Source organism: Falco naumanni, chromosome 7 (assembly GCF_017639655.2).
Source record: "Falco naumanni isolate bFalNau1 chromosome 7, bFalNau1.pat, whole genome shotgun sequence".
NCBI classification, from domain to species: domain Eukaryota; kingdom Metazoa; phylum Chordata; class Aves; order Falconiformes; family Falconidae; genus Falco; species Falco naumanni.
The window spans coordinates 63710269-63734737 of NC_054060.1; the positions used below are offsets into that span (position 1 = coordinate 63710269).

Sequence of the window (24469 nt, forward strand, 5' to 3'; positions counted from 1 at the left end):
CGTCCCCAGCCACACATAGGATTCCCTCACCTGAAGCCCTCCAGCCATGAGAGCTGTGCTGGGATGTGACACTTTGCCGCCCACTCTTGAAGTCTTAGCCCTGCCAGGGAACGGGGAACGACCATCCCGGTGATTTTTATTCTGTACTGTTCTGCACTGGCTCCATCTCTCCAGTTGCTCACCAGTCAGAGCCTGGCTGGGGACCAGGAGTGCTCCTGGCCACGTGTGCATGATGCCTGGTAGCAAAGCCAGTGCTTCCAGAGTACCGTGACCACAAATCTGCTCTCACACCTCTCCCTCGTGGCCTTCAGTAGCCACACCAAGGACCAGCAGGAAGGAGCAGGCTTTATGGCATCCCCAGTGGGAAGGGATCTGGAGCAGGCAGAAGGGCTGCGCCTGCCTTGGCAGTGCCGGGGCTCCAGCTCCTCAGCAGCACAGCTCCAAAGCGATGGAGAAGGCAAAGCTCCAGTGTCGTTATCAACCTGTCATTACATCCCTGGAAAAGTTTGGCACTTCGCTGTCGTAGAAAGCCTCGTAGCTGAAAAGTTAGCATGGCCACCCTGCCAAGGCCACAGGCAACCTAATACACCCTACCTGCCCCCTCTAGATAGCCTCAGCCTCCAAGTATGCTCCCCATCCTCCAAGGCCAGCGTTTGGCTCAGTTTTGCAGATGTGGGTCTGTTAACCATTCCCCTCAGCTCCCTCCCTCCCTCCTTTTGTAGTTCTCAGAATTCCTTCCAATTTGTCAAGATCTTTTCTAGCGACAAAGAATACCTTGACTCAGTGCAGGACCCCAGGGTACACAGGAAAAAAACCCATGAGACTCAGGGCTTTTGCCTCCAAAGTCCTAAGCACCACCGGCCTCTAGCATGCAGCCGCAACGCATTACTCTCTGCTGCCTAATTTGCTGTTCACTCCTACTCTGCAAAATCTCAGCCTCTCCTTCTTCCATATTTCTTCCTCCCATGGAGAATTTTTTTCCTTCAGCTGTAACAGATAATATTTTTCCAGTCTGAATCTCTTCTTAATGCCTGCCTATATGTTTAGGTTCTGTATGTCCCCGAAGAGAGTCCCCACGCAAGTGAGACAATAATGAGGTGGTGCGGAGAACTGGATACCAATCCCATCCAGCACCAAGTGCTCAGGGAAGCATTTCTCAGGATGCTTCTGACTAAAGAAGAAAGCGAGCATATTTTACATGGAGAATTCTACACCTGCATTTCAACCGCTCCTTGTACCAGATCAACTTCAATTCATCCCTTGTGTCCTGCCAGCACTTGGTGATTTGTGCAAAGCACTTGAAACCAAAGAGAACAGCTTTGATTTTGCTTAAGTACCAGCTTAAACCAAATAAGGCAGCACACAGTCAGGTATGGGAAAGTGCAGCGTAATTCATATGCACAAGGGAGCTAAAAGCAAGCTGGACGACAATCCTAATTCAGGCATTGGGGAAAAGCTCTCCAGCATTTGATCGTGTGGTGTTAGCGCTCTTCTAACATCTTTCTTTTTTATACAACTGTTTTATAAATGGTATTGTCATAAAGGTCCCAAATGCTATATGTATAGTATATAAAATAGGCTATAAACTGGATTTTCTGTACTACCTCACCCACCACACATACAATGCATTTGCCCTGCACCCTGCTCTCTTGCATGTACTCTTGAGCTAAGCTGACAGTAGCAGGACTTTTCTTTCAGTTAGAAGGAAAAGTGCATTTGACCGTTTTCTCGCAAAGCCTAGAGGCTGAATTAAGCTATAGGAATGGCTCCCAAGGAGGTGCAGATGAACAGGCCTAATGTAAAGCCCATATTTGGAGTTTTAAAAGGAGCCTGAAAAGCCAGCTATCCTCCTGCTGCTCTGAAGCGTACGCAACCCCCTAGAAAGTAAATACATAAAACACATAAACCAGAATGGTGCTGACAGCTTTAAAACACTAGAAAGTAGAGCAACTGTAGCTGGTGCCAGGCTAGAGAAGGTGTATCATGTAATTTAAAAATAGAAGTATTTTTATATAAGAAAAATTACATTTATGCTCCTCTTGGGTAGTTTGAGTGTTTCCTTTAGGCTTCCCAGCCAGCTTGCCAAGGGCTTTCAACTATGTCAAGGCAGGAGGGGGGCCGAGATCTAGAGCTTACGGCGATCTCATTGCCCTGAGTGGAATTTCTTCTCACATATTCTCACACAGACTGGCACCAGCTTTTTAGCTTCAATTTTTTAACAAGGTCTTGGATATCTACTCAAAGTTCGCTCTGGATCAAGGAATGTAAACGCTCGGCCATCCTGTGAAAAATATATTGTCAAAGGTAGAAAGCTGCAGTTAGGGCTTATCTGCACTGGGAAAATATGTCATTCAAGTAATGAGCATATAGATACCGCAGTGGCAGAAGGCAAGGCTGGTACCAGTGTTTTACCCAAGGAATTCAACATCACACACTATGGATCTCCTGGGCTGGACCCATCCCAAGCAAAGTAGGAAACCTGGCACAGCCCGTGCCATGAGAATGCACCTACACGAGGGGAGCTTCTCAGCCAGGGTCAGCTTTTAGTTTCTCTGCTGTTTGGGTATCAATAAATTGTACCCCTCATAAATGTAAAGCCAGCAGAAGTGTACAGAGGTGTGTTCAGGAAGTATGTGGCTAGTATAGATCTCCCTCTAGTACTACATATATATTGTGGGCAAACAGTCCTGGACATTTGGCAGCAACCCAAGTAAGCCAGTAAGAAAGCTCCCCTTTTTCTCATAAATGTGGAAAGTTCAAAGCTGGCAAGACAAGAGGCCCCAGATCCTGCTTTAACAATTCAGACAAATCTGTCTCTGTTTGGAGCAGCATCTTTAAAAAAGCACGTGATCTTGCAATGAACTTTCATTTTATCTGCTAGTCCTCAATGACAACAAGCTAATCAAGCTGATTTTGCTAAGCCACAGTTCTCAACACCATGTTTTGTATGGCCACCCGAGGGTGGAGAGGTTTACAACCAGCCATGGGCCCTGCTCTCCTCTGCAAAGGACCATGCTAGATACTTGGCTGCCATCAGAACAGGAGCTGGTTTCAGCCAATATTCAAAAGGGAAGAAATATACTTCATCCAGCAACCTCTGCTGCACACCCAAGATCCTGCCTTCTGCTTGCTTTCTGCTGTTCCTCATCCTTTGCTTCCAGGAGAGAGAATAGAGATTTTGGCAGAACCTCCCTGCTGGCATGAGGTTCCCAGTGTCCCCAGGCCAGGAGCGCTTGCCACAACTCCTTGAGGGCTGCATATAGCCCTTCCTCTCATCAGGAAGGGAGGAGATGTTTCCTCCAGGGTGCTGGAGAGGAGGCTCTGAGATAGGAGTCAGTGGGGTGGGCATGTCACAACTCAGCCTTCTTCCTTTTCCATCCCGAAAACACCAGGCAACTCCCAGCAACTGCCCCGCCTAAACAGAGCCCTCTCAGAGGAAGCTCCCTGCCCTCAAGAGCTTAGCCACATTAAGCTGCCTTCACGGTGTCTCAGCACCTTATACCACAGCTATGTCCTTTTCCCTTGCCTGGGATGCTGGGAAAATGCTTTGCAGGTCCCAGTCATCTCTTCTTTTCTGTGAAGAGGAAGGATGCCTTGCTCCCCAGGCTGCCCCCATCCAGTGCACACATCCCATCGGGGCAGCACGGCTCCCTTGCATAGACGCTGGTTGCAGGTTTATGCCTGGCACTCCTGCAGGAGGGACCTGCTCAGGTGGCAGCAGCAGAACCCTCCTCGCATGCTGCCTGGGGTCAGAGGCTGTCCATCCTGACGGTGAGGGGCAGGGGTGCAAGCCCTTTCCACTCCCTGCTAAATAAACAGGAATTCTGCTGATACTCCAGCCTTAGGAAAACAAAGCTGTTTTCATTTAGCTCGGCTTCTGGGCTGAGGTGCAGCTCCACCCGCACAATCATCCGTTGTCGGGGCTTTGCTTCTCCGGGCAGAGATTCAGGCTGAGATCAAGAAGAGGGAGGATTTGCAGCTAGTCCATGCTGGGAGGGCCTCTAACACCCCCAGGATTCTGCTCTCCGGAGCACTCCCTGTTCCAAGCAGCACAGCGTGAGGGCCTCCCGGCTTCTGCAGCAGCTAACAAGTCCCCGCAGGCTCCCTCAGGCACCCGAGTTGAAACCTCTGCTGCGCCATGGCCTGCTGAAGGGGCTCGGGAAGTGGTACTCGTTGCTCAGCCTGTATTTGAAGGGATGAGGGCTGGAGCATCACCAGCTCTGGTGTCAGCAAAGTAAACCTGGTGCTGCCCTTCTCCTAGCCATGTCTTCCCCTGGGAAAGTGCTGAGCTCAGGTAAGGCTGGGCAAGTCTTTTTCTTTAGTCCCAGGAAGAAGAGATAGTGTGCACCATATAGGCAAGCCAAGGATGCAGTAATTCTTCCCCAGTACCTCTCCAAACAGAGCCATTGATGACTACGTGTAACATTGCAGCACTACAGATATCTGTGCCTAGCACTACACTCAGGCTGATGTCCACGTCCACATCTTCCCAGGACTGCCAGCATGCCTGGAAAAGCATCTATGACAGCCACACTGGGAATGCCCACATTTCCATTTGCTAACCTTCACATCCACCAGCTGCAAATACAAATCAGCCCGTACAACCAGTTGTGTATGACTGGTACAACCCTTGGTCAAGAAGCTGCTACTTCTCACCAAGGCAGAGGGCAGAAGACAGTAACTTATCTCCTGCTGTCACAGTTGCTCTTCCTGGGCTCTCCTGGCAGGGAAACCACAGAAGGCATCTCTGCTTCTGTTTCCAGGCGTGAGCTCTGGAGAGCCTGAGCATATGTACCAGAGATGGGGCCATGAAAACAGGCAGCTGCCTGGTCATGCCCTTTACCAAGGCTTTATAGGCTCCTCCAGACTTCTAAAGACTTCCTACCCCCAGACCAGGCTACTCTCCATGGTGAAAGGGCAGTCATTATAAGTAAGTCCATCTGGCTGCAGATAAATAATTCTAAAGCAGACCCATCACTCAGGCAAGTGGGGGATATTTTGGTCCGGGCAATTCCTGAATAACCTGGGAGGCTGCTCTCCTAACTCTCTGTGAAGACTCGCTTCAAAACACTTTGAGAGCAAAGGCATCTCTGCTTAGAGAGCAGATCTCCGGGGAGGATTCATGGGTTTTGTTGCATGTTTATACGGCATCTAATACAGCACTGTTGTAGTGCATGACTTCAGAGCTCCTGATTGCTACCTCCGTACAAACAAACACAAATAAAGCCAATATACACACAAGTAAACAAAAGGAGAAAGCAAATTCACTCGTGTGAGAACTGATTTCCTGTCTTGGCACAGCAAGACGAGGTTTAGAGGTCTATAAGCTCCCGCTCTTGTGCAACTCCTCCTTGTTAGCAATGCGAATGTGCAGGGAAATCGGGGACTGGTTGTTTGTCCTGGATCTCATAGTCTTCTCACAACCACTGACCTGGAACCACCCAATGTCCTCTGTCCACCGAGCCACCAAGAATTTCTTCTACCTCTTCCTTACTGACAAATCAGACAAGAAGCCAGCTGCTGTGAGATCGTGGTGGGCTGACTAGAAAAAGTCAGTGTCTCACCAGCACAACCCATCCTTATCCAGGAGAAGACCAAGGACTGGAAAGCCCAAGGTGTTCCTCTCAGATTTGGCAGCAAACTGAACTCCAGTGAAGGTGACCCTGAGGTTGCATTGCCTAAACAGATCCTCATACTTGCAAGTATAAGCAAGACCTACGTAGCTCTGGGAAGACAAATTCGCTCCTTGCTTTTGCTGCTACAGCCCAGCTGTACAGAGAAAGCCCGATGCAGAAGCACAGAGAGTACTTTAGCGGTAGCACAGAAAGAGATGATGTTGTAACTGCAAGAGGCAGGCTCCAAGTTCAGACAAGTCTGAGCGTATGGCTTCATTAGACAAATGACCAACCTAATAAGAGGCTTCCCCCCAAAAAGGGAGCCCACTCCTTCCCTTCCCTCCACCACGAGCCTTGTGATTCCAGCCAATTCTCCCGGTCCTCACCATCTTTCAAAAAGCCAATTTAGCCCACTGAAGTGAAGGGTAAAAAAATTATCCTTCATTTTGCTGTGTTAATTTTTTTGCTGGTTTATTAAACCGAGCCAACTTACCTGGGGGGCCAAACGAAGACTAACACCAGTGCAAGGGAAGCAGCGGGAAGGCACGCCCAGGTGCAATGGCAGCAAGAGCACACCTCCGGCTGAGGATGCTCACTCCAGCAGGCTCCACAGCTAGCCCAGAAGTCGGCAGGCTGAAGCGGCCACTCAACAGTATTTTGGAAACAGCCCATCTAGCAGCAGCAAGACTTTTAGGTCATGCCAGTTGCACGCCATATGTTATATGGTCCGTGGGCAAAACGCAAGCAACTGAATTGTACGGGAAAATGTCCAGGGGCTAAAGTGAGGCATTTCAATGCAGACCAGTGCCAGGGTGCAGGCAGCCCCAGACCTGCCTGCAAAGCATTGCCTGGGCAGGAAAGGCAGCACCCCGCAGCACAGCACCCAGAGGGGCAGTGAGAGCTTACTCCTGGAGACATGCACAGCGGTCTTGGCAAATCTGAGGATGGCTCCAGAAGGCAGTCAGGGGTCGACACGTCCCAGGGTTCTACCTGCAGCTATTGCAAAGGACAAACATCAAATGCTCTCATTGAAACATGGGATAAGGTGACATCCTATGGCCTCCATGGGGAGGGAAGGAGGAAGGGCACGGCATGGTCCTTAATGGAGTCCTATTTCCCTGGGACAGTGCCAGAGGGTTTAAGGTACAGCAGGCAGCTGGGCATTCAGCAATCCCAGCTCAGCGATCGCTAGACGCTGTGTCTGACTCTCTGGACAGGAATGCTCTGCCAGTGCCTGCACAGCCCCCTGTCCTCTGTGCAGAGCCTGAGGTCATGTTCCTTACTGGGAAAGCCTTCAACAGGTGCTGTATCTCCAAGGGCACTGCTCTCCCTCCCCTCCAGTCCCTCCACACAGAGCGGTGGCATTGCTGCTGGGAAACTCGTCAGCAATGACCAGGATTGCAGGCACATGCAAGGGCTGCATGTTCGCTCAGGCACCAAGCCTCTCTCCGGGCAGCGATGACAGAGGCTCAGCCACCTCTCCCTGCCAGCATCACCTCTGCCTTGCCTGAATTTGGTTCCCATCAGATAGTCTTTCATTTGGGCACCAAGATATGCTGGCTTCAGTGAACTGCTTCGTGTCAGTCAATTCCTCGTCAGTCATCTGAACCCCTCCAAAATTGTAGATGGCTGAGAGTAAGTGTCTAGAAATGTCTCCAGCCCATGCATTGCCTCTGCTTCAGAAGAGGCAGAAAGGCAACAGCTACTTTAGGTGCAACAGGCACGTTAAAAGCAACTTGCAGGAGTACAGAAAAACGAAGGCTGAACTGCCCTCTCAGGCAGTTCAAAGTGATGCTGACAGAAAAATTCAAAACAGCTCTGAGGAGAAAAGAAGAAACTGAAGTTACCTCCTGGTTAGGCACCCAACATATTTTTTTTTTCCCTGTAATGACTTACTGACTATGACTGGGGGACTTCTGCTGGAAGCCACGTGCAAATTGTCTGCTGTGGTGCCTACCAACAAAGCCAGTCTACCTGGCCCAGCAACTGAGTGAGTAGCAGCAAGAAAGACATGGACTTTTAGGGGTGGTGCAGCCTGCCACTTCGCTCCTGCATCCATGGACCCTTACAGGAAAGCAGAGGTGATTTTTAAGAAAAATAACATGTGTAGGTTGTTGCAAAGCAGCAAGCATCATTCTCATCTCTATCCCCATCAAGCTGCCAGCACAGTAGCGGTGCTTGCCCGGGAAAGCCACCCTTCCCACCTTCACTACCTCCTTCAGCAGAAAAACCCCAGTGGGGCTTTGCAAAACACAAAGTGTGGAGGAGTTGCACCTTGAGTACAAGAGCACCTCAGCACCGACCTGAGGCAGGTTGGCTGAAGCCATAAGCTTTTCCTCATCCAAAAGGACCAGATGATGCCACAGCTGTCACCCTGAGTTTAACATGTACTCACGGAGCCTCTGTGAGCTCCAACAGCTGCATCTTTGCTTCCGTACCCAATAAGCAGGCACCTGGCTGGGTACTAAAATGGCCAATACCACAGCAAGGTGACACAAAAATATGGAACAAATGGCTCAGTAACAACTAGAGTCTGCCAGCAGACATCTCTGAGTATCATCGCTTTGCTCATACCAGCACTTAATAGCACACCTCAGATCTATGTACTCTTCCGTGGGTACTACATGGACATACTGCACTAAACACATCTTCTTGGGAAAGAAGATTAACAGCCGCTCCTCCATCCACCCTGCCGCTACCACAAAGGCTGTTCAACAGCTGGACAAGGGCAAACTGCTGAGCTTCCCAGTCCTCCTTCCCCACAGGACTGTCACTAGGTTGTCCTGTTCCTGCATGTGCCTGGGGACCATGGCACAGTGCTGGAGACAAACTGAGTCCCTTGGAGGGACAGCAGGACCTGACCCCCTTACAAGCTCCCAGAGCCCAGGGAGAAGCCTCCACTGGGAGCCAAGGCGCCTGGTCTCATGAAGCAGAGGCTGTGGCCTGACTGAGCATGGCATTAGCTGCCGGTGGGTTTGGGGGAGCATCCTGCCTGGAACCAGGTTTGACTTACACAGCTGGGACGTGCCGCAGGACAGGCACCTGAGCCCCTCGCAGGGAGGCATCCCGCCCTGCCATGCTGGTCCTCCTCCGCAGGGAGCTTGTTGGGGTCTGGAAGGCGGCGGCAGCACCAGGCGGGTGGTACTCCTGCTCGGGAACGACTTCTTCACACCGGGAACCCTGGAAGCCCGAGCGACAGGTACAGACCTGGGGGCGGCTGCAGGAGCCCTTGTTCTGGCACGGTGGGTCGCAAACAGCTGTGGAAACACAGAAAGGTGGTTAGTGGACACGAAGCTTAGTCCCATGGTGGTAGCACCCAGCTGGGGCAGCACAACTGGAGCAGTCCCATCTCCTCTCTGCAGACAGGTGACCTTCAAAGTCTCGGTGTTACTGCTGCTGCGGGTCCCTAATGCAAGGTGACCACCAGAGACTTGTTTCTGTTCCCACTTCTCCCCGCTGCAGAGCTCTTCCCCAACAACACTCACTTCAGAAAGCTCAGAAATGAGCAGCATGGTCTGCAGAGAGCGTATGGCCTCCAGCACTGCCCATAGCGCTCTGGGCTTGAATAGGACCTCAATCCCAAAGCAAAGGATTGCCTGTTACCTTTAGTCCATTTTGGGGTCTGATTTGCATGGTCCCCCCCTGTCTGTCCCCTGCAGAGCTTTCCAGCTCCCCTCTACAGATGATTTTGGAGTCTCTGCTCTCAAATTCCTCTGCAGTGATGGGTGCAGCTATGGGGACTTACAGTTCATTAACTTTATGCCCAAATCACCCTCTGAGCCTGTGTGTGTTCCTAATTACAGCACATCAGCTTCAGTTTGCACCCTAGGAGGAAAGTGCTATTAATTATATGCTGGACCCTAACACTTCCCAAGTCAACAGATGCCAAATTGGGTTTATAACCCAGCCAGCGAGAGCCAGGAAACCACAGCTCGCTCTGGTAGGACCAGGCTTGTTGTTCTGAGCAAGAGTAATTGAAAAGGCACCAGAAAACAGTGTCGTCCTTCAAAGCAGGAAAGGGCCAGCTGGCTGAAAGGTAATGAAACCTCATTGTACAACACAAGGTGGACATTAACCTCCAGCCACGTGGGAACCCTGTGGATGGGTTGAAACATGCAGCCACCGCTCCTGCTGAGGGCCCGTTCCCCAGGACTGCCCCAGGGAGGCTGCAGAGCATCTAACATCCCACCACCTTTGCACACAGCTGCTGGGCTTTCACGAGCACATCCCTCCCTCTCTGGCTGGGCTCTCCATCCCCATGAGATCCAAGCACGCCTGTGAGAAACGCTGCTTCTGGGCAACAAACATACAGAGAGTTTTCTCCTCGAGTGCCATCAACACGTCATCCTGCTGTCACCAAGCAGGACAAGAAGTCCTTGTGCAGACTCTGAGGTCCTTCCACAGCAGCGTAGCCCGCACAACCCTTCCCTCACCCCAAAACTGGACTGCCATCAGCCTTTTCCTAACTAGATCAGGGATATGTTGGTTGGGATGCTTCATTTGACCTTTATTACCATGTTAACACTCAGGAAGAGAGGGAGATCTCAAGTAAAGGGAGAACCCAAGTCACGTAGGGCTGTATAGGTTAAAGCCAGAGGTTTTGATGAAATCCCCCAGTAAAATAAATCAGCCACCACTGCAGACCCTGGAACAGAGACAGGGTCCTAGTCAGGCAGGAATTAACCGTCTCTGGGAAGTCTGGCACTCCAAAAGTTGGTGTGATTTATAATACAAAACTCAGCTGTGATTTAAATAGACTGCCAGTCCCTACCGTTATCTCTTAATAAATGCCTGTTTTAACACACACCATCAGACCAGGAAGGCTGCCATTGAAAACAACCGCTTCACGTGCTGAAATACTGCAGAGCCGTGATGCTGGGACCTGGGACCACAGCAGTTCTCACAGCCTCACCCACCAGCTATGTTTGTAGTCACGTTAGACTGTGCTCTTCAGCAGGAAAGCAGCGATAAGTGACCAGGCATTCTAAAAAGCCCCTAAGGCAGCTGATACAGAGAAGAGGAAGGGAATGGGATTAGTCTTCTGGTCCCTCCATGCAGGATGGGTGGGGAACAGCTCTAGCTGAAGTATTCCAGCTCTAGGATTAATCCCCCTACCAGTTGCCTTTGCAGTTTCAGGAAGAGCTTGAAAGAGCTTTAAAAAGTCACTGGTTTTCACCTAGTCCAGCTATGCGATGTGGGGAGAGCAGATCATTCGTGGAAGTACTGCCAGTGCCAAGTGTGTGAAAGCACAAGTCAGACCCCCAAAAACCATAGCGTTACCAGAAGAAATAAGATGGTTAAATATATATATATATACATTTGGAACCTTTCTTTTTGCTTTCTGAGCCCAGGGGCTACTCTGAGACATCACTTCCCAGCTGTGGGGGTTATGAACAGTTTCTGTTAGGAAGACAGCCACTCTCTTCTTCTCACTATAGTCTCATGTAATCACCTGCTCCAGGAGCTTGGGTTTAGGGAAAGCGAAAAGGGTCATCTCAAAACTCTTCATAAAAGGATAAGATTTGGAACACTATTTGAAGTAGTTAGTAGCAATGCTAGTTTGTTCAAAAGCATCTGGCAGTGCCCTCACAGATCACGTTTGGTACTGTCTAGTCTTCAGTGCATGAGGCGAATCTTCGCTGCAAGGTCGTGCTGCAGGGATGACGGTGGCATGACTGTGACCACTCACCTAGCCCAGGCAGGCAGGGCTGTCAGAGGGGAAGGCCACCAAGTCCAGCCTCCCATCACTTTGCAGGCTCATCCAGCCCAGGACTGAGCAATGACACTGCATGGTGACATCCAGTTACTGCGTCCCCGCTGCCCTGCATGTGCTCTTGGTCTAGGGCAGTGATGTAGATCTTCAGTGTAAGCAGCTCCTGCTTAGTTCCATTTAAATGAGGGGGGACCTGTCCATCCAGCTAGGTATCGACAGGAAAACTGGGAAGATGCTGAAGGACTTGTACCACTGGGGTGATTTACTCCACCTTCTCATGGAAAAGTTTGCTTATTGGTGCGGAGCGATATGTAATCTCAGTTCTAACTTCAAGCTTTGACTGTGTTAGCACACCCAAAAGGGATGGATAATTAAACACAAGTGAGAGATCCGTGCAGGCTAACAGGCAGGGAGATCAACAGCAATGCAGGAATAACAGAGAGGGAAAGCAGAACTTCAATAGAAAACAGTCTGGACTCAAAAAACCCTACAGTCAATGCACAGAGGAAAGACAAAAGGAGAGAGCATGTGAATGTCATCTCCATTTTGCAGATGTGGAAAAGCCCCAGGTGCTAATGTGACTGTCTGAAGCCACACTGTGAGACCACAGCAGAGTCAGCGACTCATCCTGGAATCCCTGTGCCTTCATCCAGTATCTTAACCGCAAGACCATCTGTATGAGATTAGAAAGTGCATGAATTTATTTAGCCCTTCCCAACATGCTGATTAAAAGTGTTTCTTTTAAACTTTAAAATATCCATGTCAGAAAAAAAGCTCACCCTGCATTACCAGCCCAGCCCAGGCTGCTATCTTGGGAAGCAGCAAAGAACCGTAGCAAATAATGCTGGTGAAAGTGGAGGTTGACAAACTAACATCAGGAGGCTGAGCAAGAGGATTCCCTTGCTCTTAAGCAGAGGGGAAGGATGATGAGCCAATAGGCAGTTATATATTATATATATATATATATATATAAGCTAAGTTACAACACTGCAGCCCCTTGCAGCCCCCGAAATATGGGCAGTGCAAGGGGGGTTCTGGCCAGCCTGTGTATACGGATTTCTTCTCCACCAAACCCTGGACATAAAGGCCTGCCACCCCAGGATGAAGGTAACCAGCAGGAGGTTGGATGCACTTCTTGGGCCCAAGTTCAGATGTAGCTCCTTATCCCTAATGTCCCCTCCTGTGGGAAGACCTCCAGAGCCCCACAGAATGCCCTGTACGCAGTTTGGTGTGATGACCAGGTAGCATGTGGGTAGAAACCAAGCCCACTGCAAGCAGGCAAGGTCTTCCTCCTAAACTCCCTTAGCTCACTCCCATTTTCCCAGGAAACGTCAGTGTCCCAAATAGACGGTTTTCTTCTTTTCATCTTCCCAGTCACTGACTCTCTGAAAACTCCCCAGGTCCTCACTGCACTTAAGTCCTAGAAGCTGGAACAGACGAAAAGGCTAGAGACACCTGTCCATGGCTTGATTTCAGTCATATGCAGAGATGTTGCAAGAGGACAGTCCTGGAAAAGCATGGATGGAAGAAATCACCACCCTCGGTAGGTGATGGGAAGTAGATTACAGCAACAATTTGGCCTCTCTCCTGTACCCAGGCTCAAATCCATGAAAACCAAGGTCCTGCTCGAGATCCAAATGCCAGCTTCTTCCCTGCTTCATCACGCTAAGAGGCTCCCTCTGGCTGCCTTTCTACCCCACTAACTGCCCTGATACGCCTCATATCGAAGACCATGGGACCAGGCACTAAACAGCCTTATGGTGCTGAAACTATCTGGGATGGGCCAGCTTGCCTTGGCAGCTTTAAACAGCCAAACGTCTGCAGCAGCTTCAACTCCAGCAGAAAAGCCAGGCAAGGGAGGTAGCTGGGTATGAAACCATGGCTACGCGTCCCCAGCCTCCGTCTAAGTCCTGCAGGAGATTTACCATCCCCTGTCGGGGGGACACTGTCAGGCCTGACCATGTTGACGGCGTCCTTTTAACGAACCCTTGGGAGCAAAGCCCAGCACCTGAGCCACGGCTGGGCAGCCTGCGTGGCTGCGAGCCCAGATCTACCACTCCTATGAAAACCCCTAATGAGAGAAAGATGCTGCCATGGCTGGCCCCGCGCTGTTTACGGACGCTGTCTGGCAGCACAGCACGCTCTCTACCGTTTGGCTTCTGTCGGCGGGGGGGAGCGGGAGAAGGGAGGTGAGTCAGCCCTTGGCCCCTTGCTCCCGAACAGCGATCGCTAATGCAATTATCCCAGCACGGCCAAAGCACTGGGAGATCCTGCAGCAAACAAAGCTGAGCCTCTTTCCCCGCTGAACATCTGGGCAGCTGCTGCCACTCGAGTGAAGGCAGATGCTCTCGGCTATTCTGGGCAGGGCATTCCCACCCGGATAGCCTGCGCGCTCCCTGCCCTCCGAGCATCCCGGGCTGTGACCGGGCAGGTGCACGGGGCAAGCAGCCGCCCCCGGAATGCCCATGGGTGGGCTGGGCGGTGTAACCCCGATGTTTAAAGGCAGGTATGGTTTTAAGGACAGGGCTGTGGTTTTGGAGCACTTGGGGATGGAGATGACAGTGCAGCTGCCCTTGGCGCGTGTCACACTGGTGCCTGCCCAAACCCCTTCCTTTCCAGTGCTGTGTCAGGGAGCCCAAAATGATCTCAGTCCCCAGGGCTGTCGCAAAGCTGTCTGAAGGAGCAGATCCCTTATTAACCCCTCCGTGGGCAGGCAGGAGGGCCCTGGCCGTGCAGTTTCTGCACTGCAGGAGCTCCCCACAGCCCCCTGCCATTGTACACATCCCACATGCTGCACCATGCTCCAGCCCCACCTGTCCCAGCCGCTGTGCCAAGCCCATTAATTGCTTTCCTTAATAGCACTTTCGTAACTTGCAGCCCTGATTTCCCCCTCAGCATGAGCCACACTCACCCACATGAGCACAGCCCCATTCTGCTTGTTCCCACCTCCTGGGATTTTCACAGACCTGCCTTTTGCTCCAAGCAAGACGATGAGACCCCAGGGCTTGAAACTCACCTGCAAACATGCCGTTGCAATGCCCTGCCTCAACAAGACCCTGCTTGGGATGGACACTAATAATGATAATAAAGTAAAGCCATAATTATTCAGCATGCTCAGACTTTGCCAGGAGGTGAGGACTGCTGACCCACAGCCCAGCACCCCATGGGGAGGCTGCAGCTCTGTCCCTGGGGACCCCACAGTCCATCTCCTGCCGTGGTGCAAGGGATGTGTGCGGGATCACAGCAATACTTGAGCACTTTTTAGGGGTGCACTGCAAGACCTGCACCAGCTGAGACTGTCATACTCACGTTTGATGCAGCGGTTTGTGCCGGGAGCCGTGGTCCATCCTGGGCAACACTGTCTGCCGCAGACATTTGGCCTAAGCAGAGAGACAAAGCAGTGTGGTTAAGAGAAGGGGAAGCCGAGGTCTTTCTGCAGCCAGCACCTCTGAGTCACCCGTAAAATTATTTCCTGCAGCATCTGATATTTCCTTCCAGATGGACCAGCAGCTGAGATCAAAACCAATGGGACAAGGGCTGAGTTGTTTAAGTGCTTGGAAAAGAAAACCCTAAGGACGATGTGAATGCTGCAGTGTGAGCGATCCCTCAGGGAGTATCTCCCTTTTGAACTGTCATTAGGCTGGGTTCCTGGCACTGCACTCAGAGGAACCATTTTCCTCCTGAGGGCAATTGGAAGCCGGCAGCCTGCAATTCCTAAAGATCTCATGGCACTTTGTGGTATTGGGGTGTAAGTTTGGCCCGATTCCAACCCTGGTCATAGCATCTCGCCTCCGCAAATGTCCCGAGCTTCTCTGGCCGAAGACAACGCTTCACTCTCCACCTAACTGCTGCCGCCTGTTGCTGTTCATTGCACAGCCCTACCCCAGGAGGGATGGCACGCCAGCAGCCGCACCGGCCGCTCGCCAACTTGCTCTCCCTTTGCGAACACTCCAGTCCCACGGTCGTTACCTGCCTCTGGTGCAGCGACCCCAGGGCTGGGGACTCTCCGATGCTGTGAAATTTGTGTCTACCCAACACGCACAGTGCTACACTAATTCCAGGATGCTCAAATAATTTCCATGGCTGTTAATTCCAGCATTTTGCTGCAGCAGCTTTTTGACTGCCTTTACATAAATGACGTCCTCCTCACCTCTCCCATATTACGTGTTTTCAGGTGGCGATCACTGCCAACATATAGCTATTGGAGACAGTGCTGTGCCTCCAAGAGGGGCTCTGCAATGCCCAAGCAGGCAGCTAAGCTAAACCTTCCTCTGGTCACACCTCATATTTACATGTCTCTAACAAGAAGGAATAACAAGTTGCAGGTTGCTCTCCAAGCATCTTTACTCGTCATGGAGGGAAGGTTTTGGGAATATGTAACTTTCACATTTCTAAGTAGATGGGAGAGTACAGTCATCAGAAGATAATAAGTTAGAAACAGGCAGCCTGAACACTCTGGAAAGCCTCTGGAAACCAAGTGGGGAGTATGGTTTATTTCTAACGCTGGACAAGGCAGACAGAGCTGCTGACAGAATTTACAGGAACCATGGAAACATGCACATTTGTCTTCTGGATTGACTTTAACATGAGCACAGCAGGGTCAGAAGACGATCCTGCTCTGAACCAGCATCCTTGTGACTTCTGAATCCACATGGCATGAGATGAGACTCCATAAATGCCAGAGCTCAAGCTGTGGGGCTCACGTTTTAGGAGAGCCAAAGATGGTGTGTAGCAAGTTTGCCAAGGATTATTCTGGTGTTCGTGAATGAAGCTGCCTGCAGAGATACAATCTCTCCATGTGGGAAGGGGAAGTGGTCTGAGAAGCCACATCATTCCTAAAGCATTATCCAGCCCTTCAGGATCAACATTTTATTAACCTGGGTAGATTTTTATAGGGAGAAAGCACTTAAAATCCCTCAGAGTGACTTCCTGCAAACAGAACAAGCCAAAGTAATTCTTGCATCCACTCACATTTGCTCTGGCTGGGCTACAGCACCAATTTCCAGCTTTTTGTCCATCGGCCCAAAGAGATCTATGGGTCTCTTCTATAATACATCCCCAGAAACTATCCAAGGAAAGCAAACTTTCCTTCACTTACTGCGTAAGAGCCCACCAAAGACCTTAAACTTTTCAAAGATGCCCAGATCAATGAAGAGAGAAAACCACTGAGCTGGAATAGGTCTTTAAGTAATTAAGGTCTGCTGAGGGACTCCACTCCAAGCAGCAGCATAAGCATCTTTGCTTAGACTGTCTCAGCTCCCATTCTTTCCTCGGCATGGCTGAAACACACCTTGCAAATCATATTCAGCCAGTCTGTTCAAAGAGCAAAGCCCTTGCCCTTTCCCACCTCAACTTACTCCCATCATCAGGGGTTGTTTCTTGTAAGGCAAAATAACTGCCTTCTCCAGAGAAGCTGTTTTGGCCTTGAATCACGCTATTAGTTCTTCATGGGATTAAACTTCAAGTTTTATCTACATCTTTCACATGCATGCTGGAGGGAACATGCTGCTAGCTGCTCTCAATGCCAACAGCAAGCCAGAGGTTATAGGAAGAAAGGTATGAGACTAAAAGAGAGAGGGGCCCAAGCCTGGATAGGATCACTCCTGAAGGCATGAAAACCCTGTTGGGTTTGGCACAAACCTCTCATTTACAGAGTCACTCTGTGTCACTGCCAGCTCCAGGCATGAGTTGCCAACCCCCAGGTGAAGGGAGATGCCAGCACCGGGGCGATGCTTCTTGAGCGAGGACAGCCCAGCATGGGCAGAGGGGAGCAGCCTGGCAGGGATGCCCTCAGAGGCAGGGGCAGAGGGAGTGCCTGGATGGGAACGTCTCTTCCTTCCATAACCTTCTGGATGAGAGGGTGGGCAGAGATGGAGGCAGGGAGGACCCCCAGAACTGGGCACGAGCACTTGGGAGGAGCAACATGTAGGTAGGAGTGGAAGGCAGAGAAGGACCACAACTGTTTCCTGATGAAAGCCCAGTAAGCAGGACCTCACCGAGCATGGGGTCTCAGGTAAGCAAGAGCATCAGAAGTGGGAAAAGAGCTATGGGGGCTTTGCCACGTAGGACCCAGTCCTGAGCACATGTGGTTCTACTTAAAGCCTTTAGTTGACATTTAACATGTCTCAAACACCATGTGGCTTTCACTTCCTTACAAAGAATTCAGAATTAATCTCAGGAGTTTTAAGGAGCATGGCACCTTTACAGCACGGAGGGACAGTGCCCCAGAGAGCGGCAGCCTGCAATTGTATCTGTCCTGCTGCACGTGCCATCACCAACACTTCAGGCAAAAACGCAGCTCAGGTGTGAGCCACCTGTGGGGCACATCCAGCCCTGGGGCTCTCCATCCAGTGCCACTTGTGGAGAACAGAACAAGCGGCAGGGCCCCTACAGGTCTGGTGTCACCGTCCCAGGGGTGGCTGCTGGGGAGCTACCTGTACACACCGGACAGCCGGTGGCCACCTCCCATCACACAGGGCTTTCCAAGGCAGCAGGCAGAGCTTCCCAGCAAGGGGACCGGCTGGGTGCCATGATGCACCAAGCCAAAGCCATGCTCGTAACTTTGAAGCAGTCAGCAGCTGTGCAGGGCTGAGCACCCAGGCTGCCTCCGGCTTACCTAGCTCTCGAGACTGGCAGCACAGCAGCAGGGAGAGGGGAACAGGACCCTTGCCCTCATCCTAGGCAGCCTGGGGTGCAGAGGGACCAAAGGTTGGGTGGGCACATAGAGGAGTCAGCAGCTCTTCCCGGTGGAAAGAAGCTCAACACAGCCCCAGATCAGAGCAGAGCAGAAGACAAGTCCTCACACAGGTCTCCCAAGCTGAAGTCACACTGAACACTCACACTATGTCATGCTGCACGGGGATGCCCTGTTCCCAGCGCTGCCACTCATACCAGAACAAGCCTTGGGCAAACTGTCTGTCTTTCCTGTCTCTGTCTCCTTACAAGTGGAATGGGTTAATTAACGTATTTACCTTCCCAAGGGCCAGGTCAGCTAGCACACCTCTTTCCTAGGAAATGAAACAAACATTGCTGGGGAAGTTCCCAGGTGCTGGGACTTGATTGCCTGTAACATTGGACTGCTATGAGGCTCATGGGCCACTTAGCACCTTCCAAAATAGTTCCCAGCCCAGCTCAGACCAGCGCAGAGAGAGACCATTTCCAACAGCCAGTTTCCCCTTTTGGAGAGAAAGGGGGTTGAACAGCTCAGCCAGCTGAATAGCCACAGTGCCAGAGAAAGCCCTAAGGTATAGCTCACTAGTGCAGGCATGGGCCTTCAGGTTTGCCTTTCTGACAAAATGCGGGGTGAGGCACTGGATCCACATCTCAGCCCCTGTTTCAAGTGCCAGGTATGCCCTGAGGTCTCCAAACAGCACGGGCAGTAAGCAACAGCACACCAATCTTGCACCTCACTCCACAGCTAGCACGCACCATCCGTGCCCAGGTATAGTCCCCAGCAGGTCGTGAGAGCTTGGTGCGCAGGAGGTGTCAGGCAGTACTCACTGGCCTGTTCCTTTGCTGGGACAGACATCTCCCTGACAGTCCTTGCAGAGCTGAAGCCAGCGCCGTGAAGCCTCCCTACATCCCGATGAACCATTCATGGCCCTGACTGGGTGTGCCTGTACCACCTGCAGCTGAGCAAAGGAGCTGCAGCAAGCCAGTCCTTCACCACCTGCTTTGTTACAGCGGCCAGAGGCCACCTTCAGGATCAGGCCCCCCGCTGTGCAAAGTGGTACCCAAGATGAGAACAATCTGCACGATTTTCGAGTCTGCAAGTGTTATCCAAAACCAGAGCCAAGCAACTGTAACAAGCACTAGGGGGATGGAAAACAAGAAAACAGTAGTAAGATCATGGCTTCACATAGTTTCAGCATGTGCACAGCCCCAGCGATGATCACATACTATTTCTGAAGCATTCAGTACAACCATTTTTTTTTCACCACTTATTTTAACAGCAACCCATGCATCATCTTCCAACTTCACGCGGCAGTGTTGCCAGATACACTGACTCCATTCAGGTCACTTACAGCACCCTCACAGAAGGCCAGGGGGACCATTAGATCATCAGGTCTGCCTTTCTACTGCAGGACAGTGAACTTCATCCAACTACATATGAAATATTTGCAGTCAGACCCAATGAAGAACATTAGCAAAAGGCTGCTGGCATCGATGAACCACTGAAAATCTTCTGCCAAGTCCACATCAGCATTAACTGCTTCCACTCCTGAGAAGTCCTATACACACACTGCAGCCAGAACCTATGTCCTCCGAAGCCTGGGTAAAGCAGGACTATGTAGCCACAGATGGTGTCTACAACAGCAATTAAGCAAAGAACTGGGGTGGCAAATGCATAATTAGAAAGCGGGAGGGAGAAGGAGAGAGTATGGGACTCCCAGCCTGTTACCTGGGGAGCCTCACACGCCCCTGAAAATTGTCCACCCAGGCACCAGAAGCGGAGACTTCCCCAAACCACTCCCCCATTTACCCACCTTCCTGATGTTGTGTACATCACCTGAGGATGATCACCGGGACCCACCCTTCCAGCCACGGGGCAGAGGAATGAGGTGGGTCACATCCTGGGAGACACAGAGGTGGAGGGAGATCCCTACAGCATCCTCCCAGCAGGACTGGACAGCCCAAATCAGGGATGCATCCAGCACGCGAGTAAAACCATAGCTGGCACGCGGCAGGGCTTGGGAGCTCCCTACCCCATCACACTCACAAGGAAAATCTTTCCTGGCTGGGGAAACAGGCAAGTTAAGCAGAGCACAGCAAAGCAGAGATGCTTTCGGGGTTGGATTGATTTCCTCACTCAGTATTAGAAAACGGTCGTTTTTTGCAGTATTTGCTGTGGTGTCAGGAGTCGCCTCACAACGAACCTCCAGGAGCAAATACTAAAATCCGGTTGTTGCAAGGCTTGCAGTTGGACGCACTCATGAAAGGGTGTGAGCGGTCCCACCTGCAACAAGGTCAGCTGCGAGCAGGGTGGCAGACACATCCAAATGGTCCCCAGGAAAGAAACTCCATTTTGGGTATGCCGCTATCAAACAAAGTGAGAAAGTAATTATCCAGAAAAGGATATAGTGCTAATAAACCGGGTTTTTAACCATAGGACTGTGAAAGGCCCCTGGAGGTACCAGCAGAGAACTCTGACTGGGGAATCAGGAAAAGCAACCCACGCAGAAGTTGAGATTTTAAGCCAAAGTAACTGTATAAATAAATAGCACCAGGGTTTAGTGCAGCCTGCAAAGCTACCTGAGTAAGGGAAAATGAAGGTTGTCATACTAGAGAGTAGTAAGAGTTCAGTGTAAATAGCAGAACAGAAAATATCCCACCTGGCAAAAAAATGAAACATCATGAAATGAAGTTTTTTAGGGGCCCTGAATTTCCTGGATGGAAACGTGTCCGGTGCAGCATGGGGCGTAATAAGATGGATGAGGTGGAAGGACAGAGTCTCACCAAATGGCTGGAGGCAGCAGCAGTTAGCTTTCCATGAGGAGTAACGCCATGTGGTTACTCACGGACAATTATTTCAGCTAGACTTTCTCATAAGCTCCAAAGACAGTAGGTCATAGAGAAGTTTAAAAAGTGCCGATTTGGACTCCAGAGGAGATGGAAAGCTACTGATGACAAACCATTATATGCGCTTTCCAGAGTTCAGGTTCCTGGGGATGGGAGCAAGCCCCGCATCCCCAGCCCTCATCTTCCAGGGAAGAGCAGCGGCAGACAGCACAGCACAGCCTGCGTGGGGAGCACAGCACCAAGGCACAGCTCTTCCTTCCCCTAAGTTGGAGGCAGCAGCACCCTCTGATACCCCAGGAAGCCAAATCTAGCTGGTAACAGGTCAGCAGCGTGTGAGTGCTGGATCAACCATCCCCGTTTACACCCTTGATTAAGGGATGAAAGCAGGCTACTTGCAAAGAGGTCCAGCACTCTTTCGAGCATAGCTTGCACCGTGGGGCTGCCCGCCTGCTCCCGATAGCAGCGCGGGCCAGCTGTTGTCACCAGAGGCAGCTGCAGCCTGAAAAGCTGGTGGAGACAGTTCAGGGTAGTCATTGAAAAGAAACAGGCTACATCTCAGATGACTCAAATCTAACTGAATTGCCACATGACCCCAAAGCAATGCTGACAACACTCCGACTACAAAATTTTTCTGAGCCCCAAAAAACCCAAACCTGACTGAGCAGGACTGACTGTTCCCAAGACTCTTGTTCTGGCTGGCTGACAAACCAAGGCTAATGGACTGGGTAAGCCAAAATCTGCTCAGTGCCTACCTGCCATTGACTAGCTATTAGCGATAAATACTTTAGGGATCAAACGTAATGGAAAGTAGAGCAAGTCTGGTGCTTCTGTGGATTTGTTGAAGTAAAGTACACAGAGTGGCACAGAGAACATCTCTTGAAATTTTTCAAGGAAGTGTATAAGGGAGAGGAAAACATCAGAGATGGAGCCGCCTTTTGTACTGTAGCGAAGCTCCCCACCTGATGTTAGCAGAAGACATTTCAGCCCATGTTCAGATCTGGCCCTCGGCATCCCCCTGGCAGGGCTTACGCAGAAAGCAGACACATGCTGCTGCATGGTTTGGCCAAACTGCCTGCGTGACAGCTTCGGTAGCCCTTCCCAGCTGGCCGAGCAGCTCATCATGAGGGGCATCAGCCACGGGGGAGCAGAGAGGGAGCTGCAGAGGAGGGGGCCCCCAGGGCCCAAGGGTACATCAGCACTGCACCAAACGTCCCGCTCGCAGCTCCCCTCACAGCAGAGCAGCTGGCCTTGCCATATGATCTCCCCTCCACCTCCACAGGGCCGTAGCCAGAGACTGGAGCTGGAAGCGGCCCTGCCAGGCAAGTCATAGGAAGCCTCCCCCGGCTGAGCCAGCTGAAGCCATGGGAAGCTGCCGCGCGGAGTGCTTACAAGGGGCCCATTACGGGAGGCAGGAGCCAAGAGGCCAGGTACCTGCAGCAAGAGCGGCAGCAACCAGGCTCCATCCTGCAGAGCCAAGCGAGCACCTCCAGCCTCTCCACACGCATACGATGGCCAACCCGCTTCCCTACCCTGGCAGCCCCCATATCCCACACACTTCCCGGCATGGCAGTGGGCAGCCCCAGAGAGCAGCAGACCGACACCCCGCCGCTGCCCGACTTGCCGAAGTCCTGATGGTCAGCGCAAGGGCATCACATCCAACACGCTTGTCAGCCACACATCCCCATGCGACAGGCAGCCGGCAGTGTAGCATCACACCCACCCACACGCGCCCGCACACGGATACACATGCACCCGATGGATCGTGCACCACACGTGCGGGACAGATGCGCGGCACAGGAACGAGCACCGAGGGGGGTCCTGCTCCCCTCCACAGCCCGGGGCTGGAGCCAGCCGAGGGGCAGCATGGCCCAAGCCCCCCACGCATCACCCCTGCATCTGTCCCGGCACAGGCAGTGGGGCAGCTCTCGTGAGGATGGAAAGGTGGGATGCAGCGAGACGCAGCACGGGGCTCAGGACGGGCAGCCGGCCCCTTCACCCGGGGCTCCCCGGCGCCGGGACCACCGGGGCTCAGGCCACGCACCCCCAGCAGAGTCCCCACCCCCGGCCGCAGCACTTACCCTGCCATCCTCCCTCTGCCGCTTGGCTCCTTCGCCCGGGCCACGACCCGGGCTTTCAGCCCGCTGCCCTGCCGCTGGCGGGGGGCGTCCGGCCGGCTCCTCTGCCCCCCGAGCCCAGCATCACCCGCCTGACCGCGGGGCGCTGGCAGCCCGCCCTCGGGACGCTGCCGCCGGCCCTCGCCACCGCTCGGGCTCCCCGCGGCGGCCGCGGAGCCGCGGTCCACGTGGAGGGCGGCGGGGAGGGGCCGTACCGGCGGGGGGGGTCCGGGCGCCGGGGACAGGCGCTGCGCCGTGCCCGTCGCCGCCGGGGCAGTCCCCCGGCCCCCGAGGCCGCGCCGCGCCCCCGGTGCCCGGCTCCAGCCTGGCCGCGGAGTCCGGCCGGCAGCCGGCGAAGCCCAGGAGGACGGCGAAGGTGAGCGGGAGCAGGCTGGCGGCGGCGCCCCGCATGGTGTCAGCCGGCGGCGGGGGCGGACGGGCGGCGCGGGGCGCTCAGCGCCCGGCGGGCATGGTGCGGGGCCGCGGGCACCGCCGGCTCTCGCCCCGCGCTCAGCGCCCCATCCCGCGCCGGGGCTCGCCGGGACCCGCCGCCCACCCGGGCCGGGGGCGCGGGGCTGCCGGGCGGCCCCCGCAGGAGGAGGGAGAGGAGGAGGAGGAGGAGGAAGGCGGCCGGCCCCGCTCGCCCGGCTGCCAGCGAGCTCCCGCGCTCCGCAGGCAGCTCCGAGCACCTTCGCGCCTGCCTCTGGCACTGGCAGCGCCTGGAGGGGATGGAGGGTTTTATTTTTGGAAACCTCCCCCTTTTGTGTCTTTTTGATGCTGACATCCCCCCTCTCCAGAGGACACGGCTCGGCCCCCCTCCTTAGGAGAGGAGACATTCCAGCAACACCCACTTTGGCAAAGGGAAACAAACTACAACAGAGAAGCCTTAACCCCTGCCTGCCTGGCCGGGGAGACCCGGCCGCTGCCTGCCCGGCAGTCGGCGTGCGCCCCCGGAGCCCCCCCGGCGCTCGGCCCGCAGCGAGCCGCCGGCTGCCGCCGCAGTGGGAGTGCTGCGGGAAGCCGGAGCGGCCCCGGGTGCGGGGCACAGGGAGCCGGGGACGCGGCTGCTGGGGGGATACGCCGCTGCCCCCCGCAGCGGGGATTTCTGGAGCCGCATCAGCACCGCTAGCCCTCTTGCTGCGCTTGATGGCATCTCACAGGAGAAAGCCACGGCAATGGGAAGAGCCTTATTTGCCATCCTGCCCTGACTACACAGCTCTCAGATCCCCTCAAGCCAACTCCGGGCTTTATGCTCTTCCTTGTGTAGGTGCAGGCTAGACAAGGACCCACCTAGAAGCCCCAGGCCCTTCAGCTAAGAGAGATCTTTCAGGAGACATATCCAGCCAGTTTAGAGTAGAAGTCCATCCCTCCCCCTGCGTGGGCACCTGGAAGTTGAGGGATGACTTCAAATGACTACTTTATAGGCACTGAGAAAGGCTGAGGGAAGGGTAGGAGGAGGGCGAAGGCAGGGGGCACACAGCCCATTTCAGCCACAGACATGAGCTTGG

General features: G+C 53.0%; 1 protein-coding gene across 1 annotated transcript in view; it reads right to left on the reverse strand.

The window, feature by feature from the left end:
* Positions 1 to 23483, reverse strand: part of LTBP2 (latent transforming growth factor beta binding protein 2) — a 73869-nt gene extending 50386 nt beyond the window's left edge. The window contains 4 exon segments of the mRNA XM_040601794.1: positions 8629 to 8872; positions 14638 to 14708; positions 22926 to 23254; positions 23256 to 23483. Of these exon segments, the coding sequence (XP_040457728.1) occupies positions 8629 to 8872; positions 14638 to 14708; positions 22926 to 23254; positions 23256 to 23372 (761 nt within the window). The 5' untranslated portion in view covers positions 23373 to 23483.
* Positions 23484 to 24469: the final 986 nt, after the last annotated feature.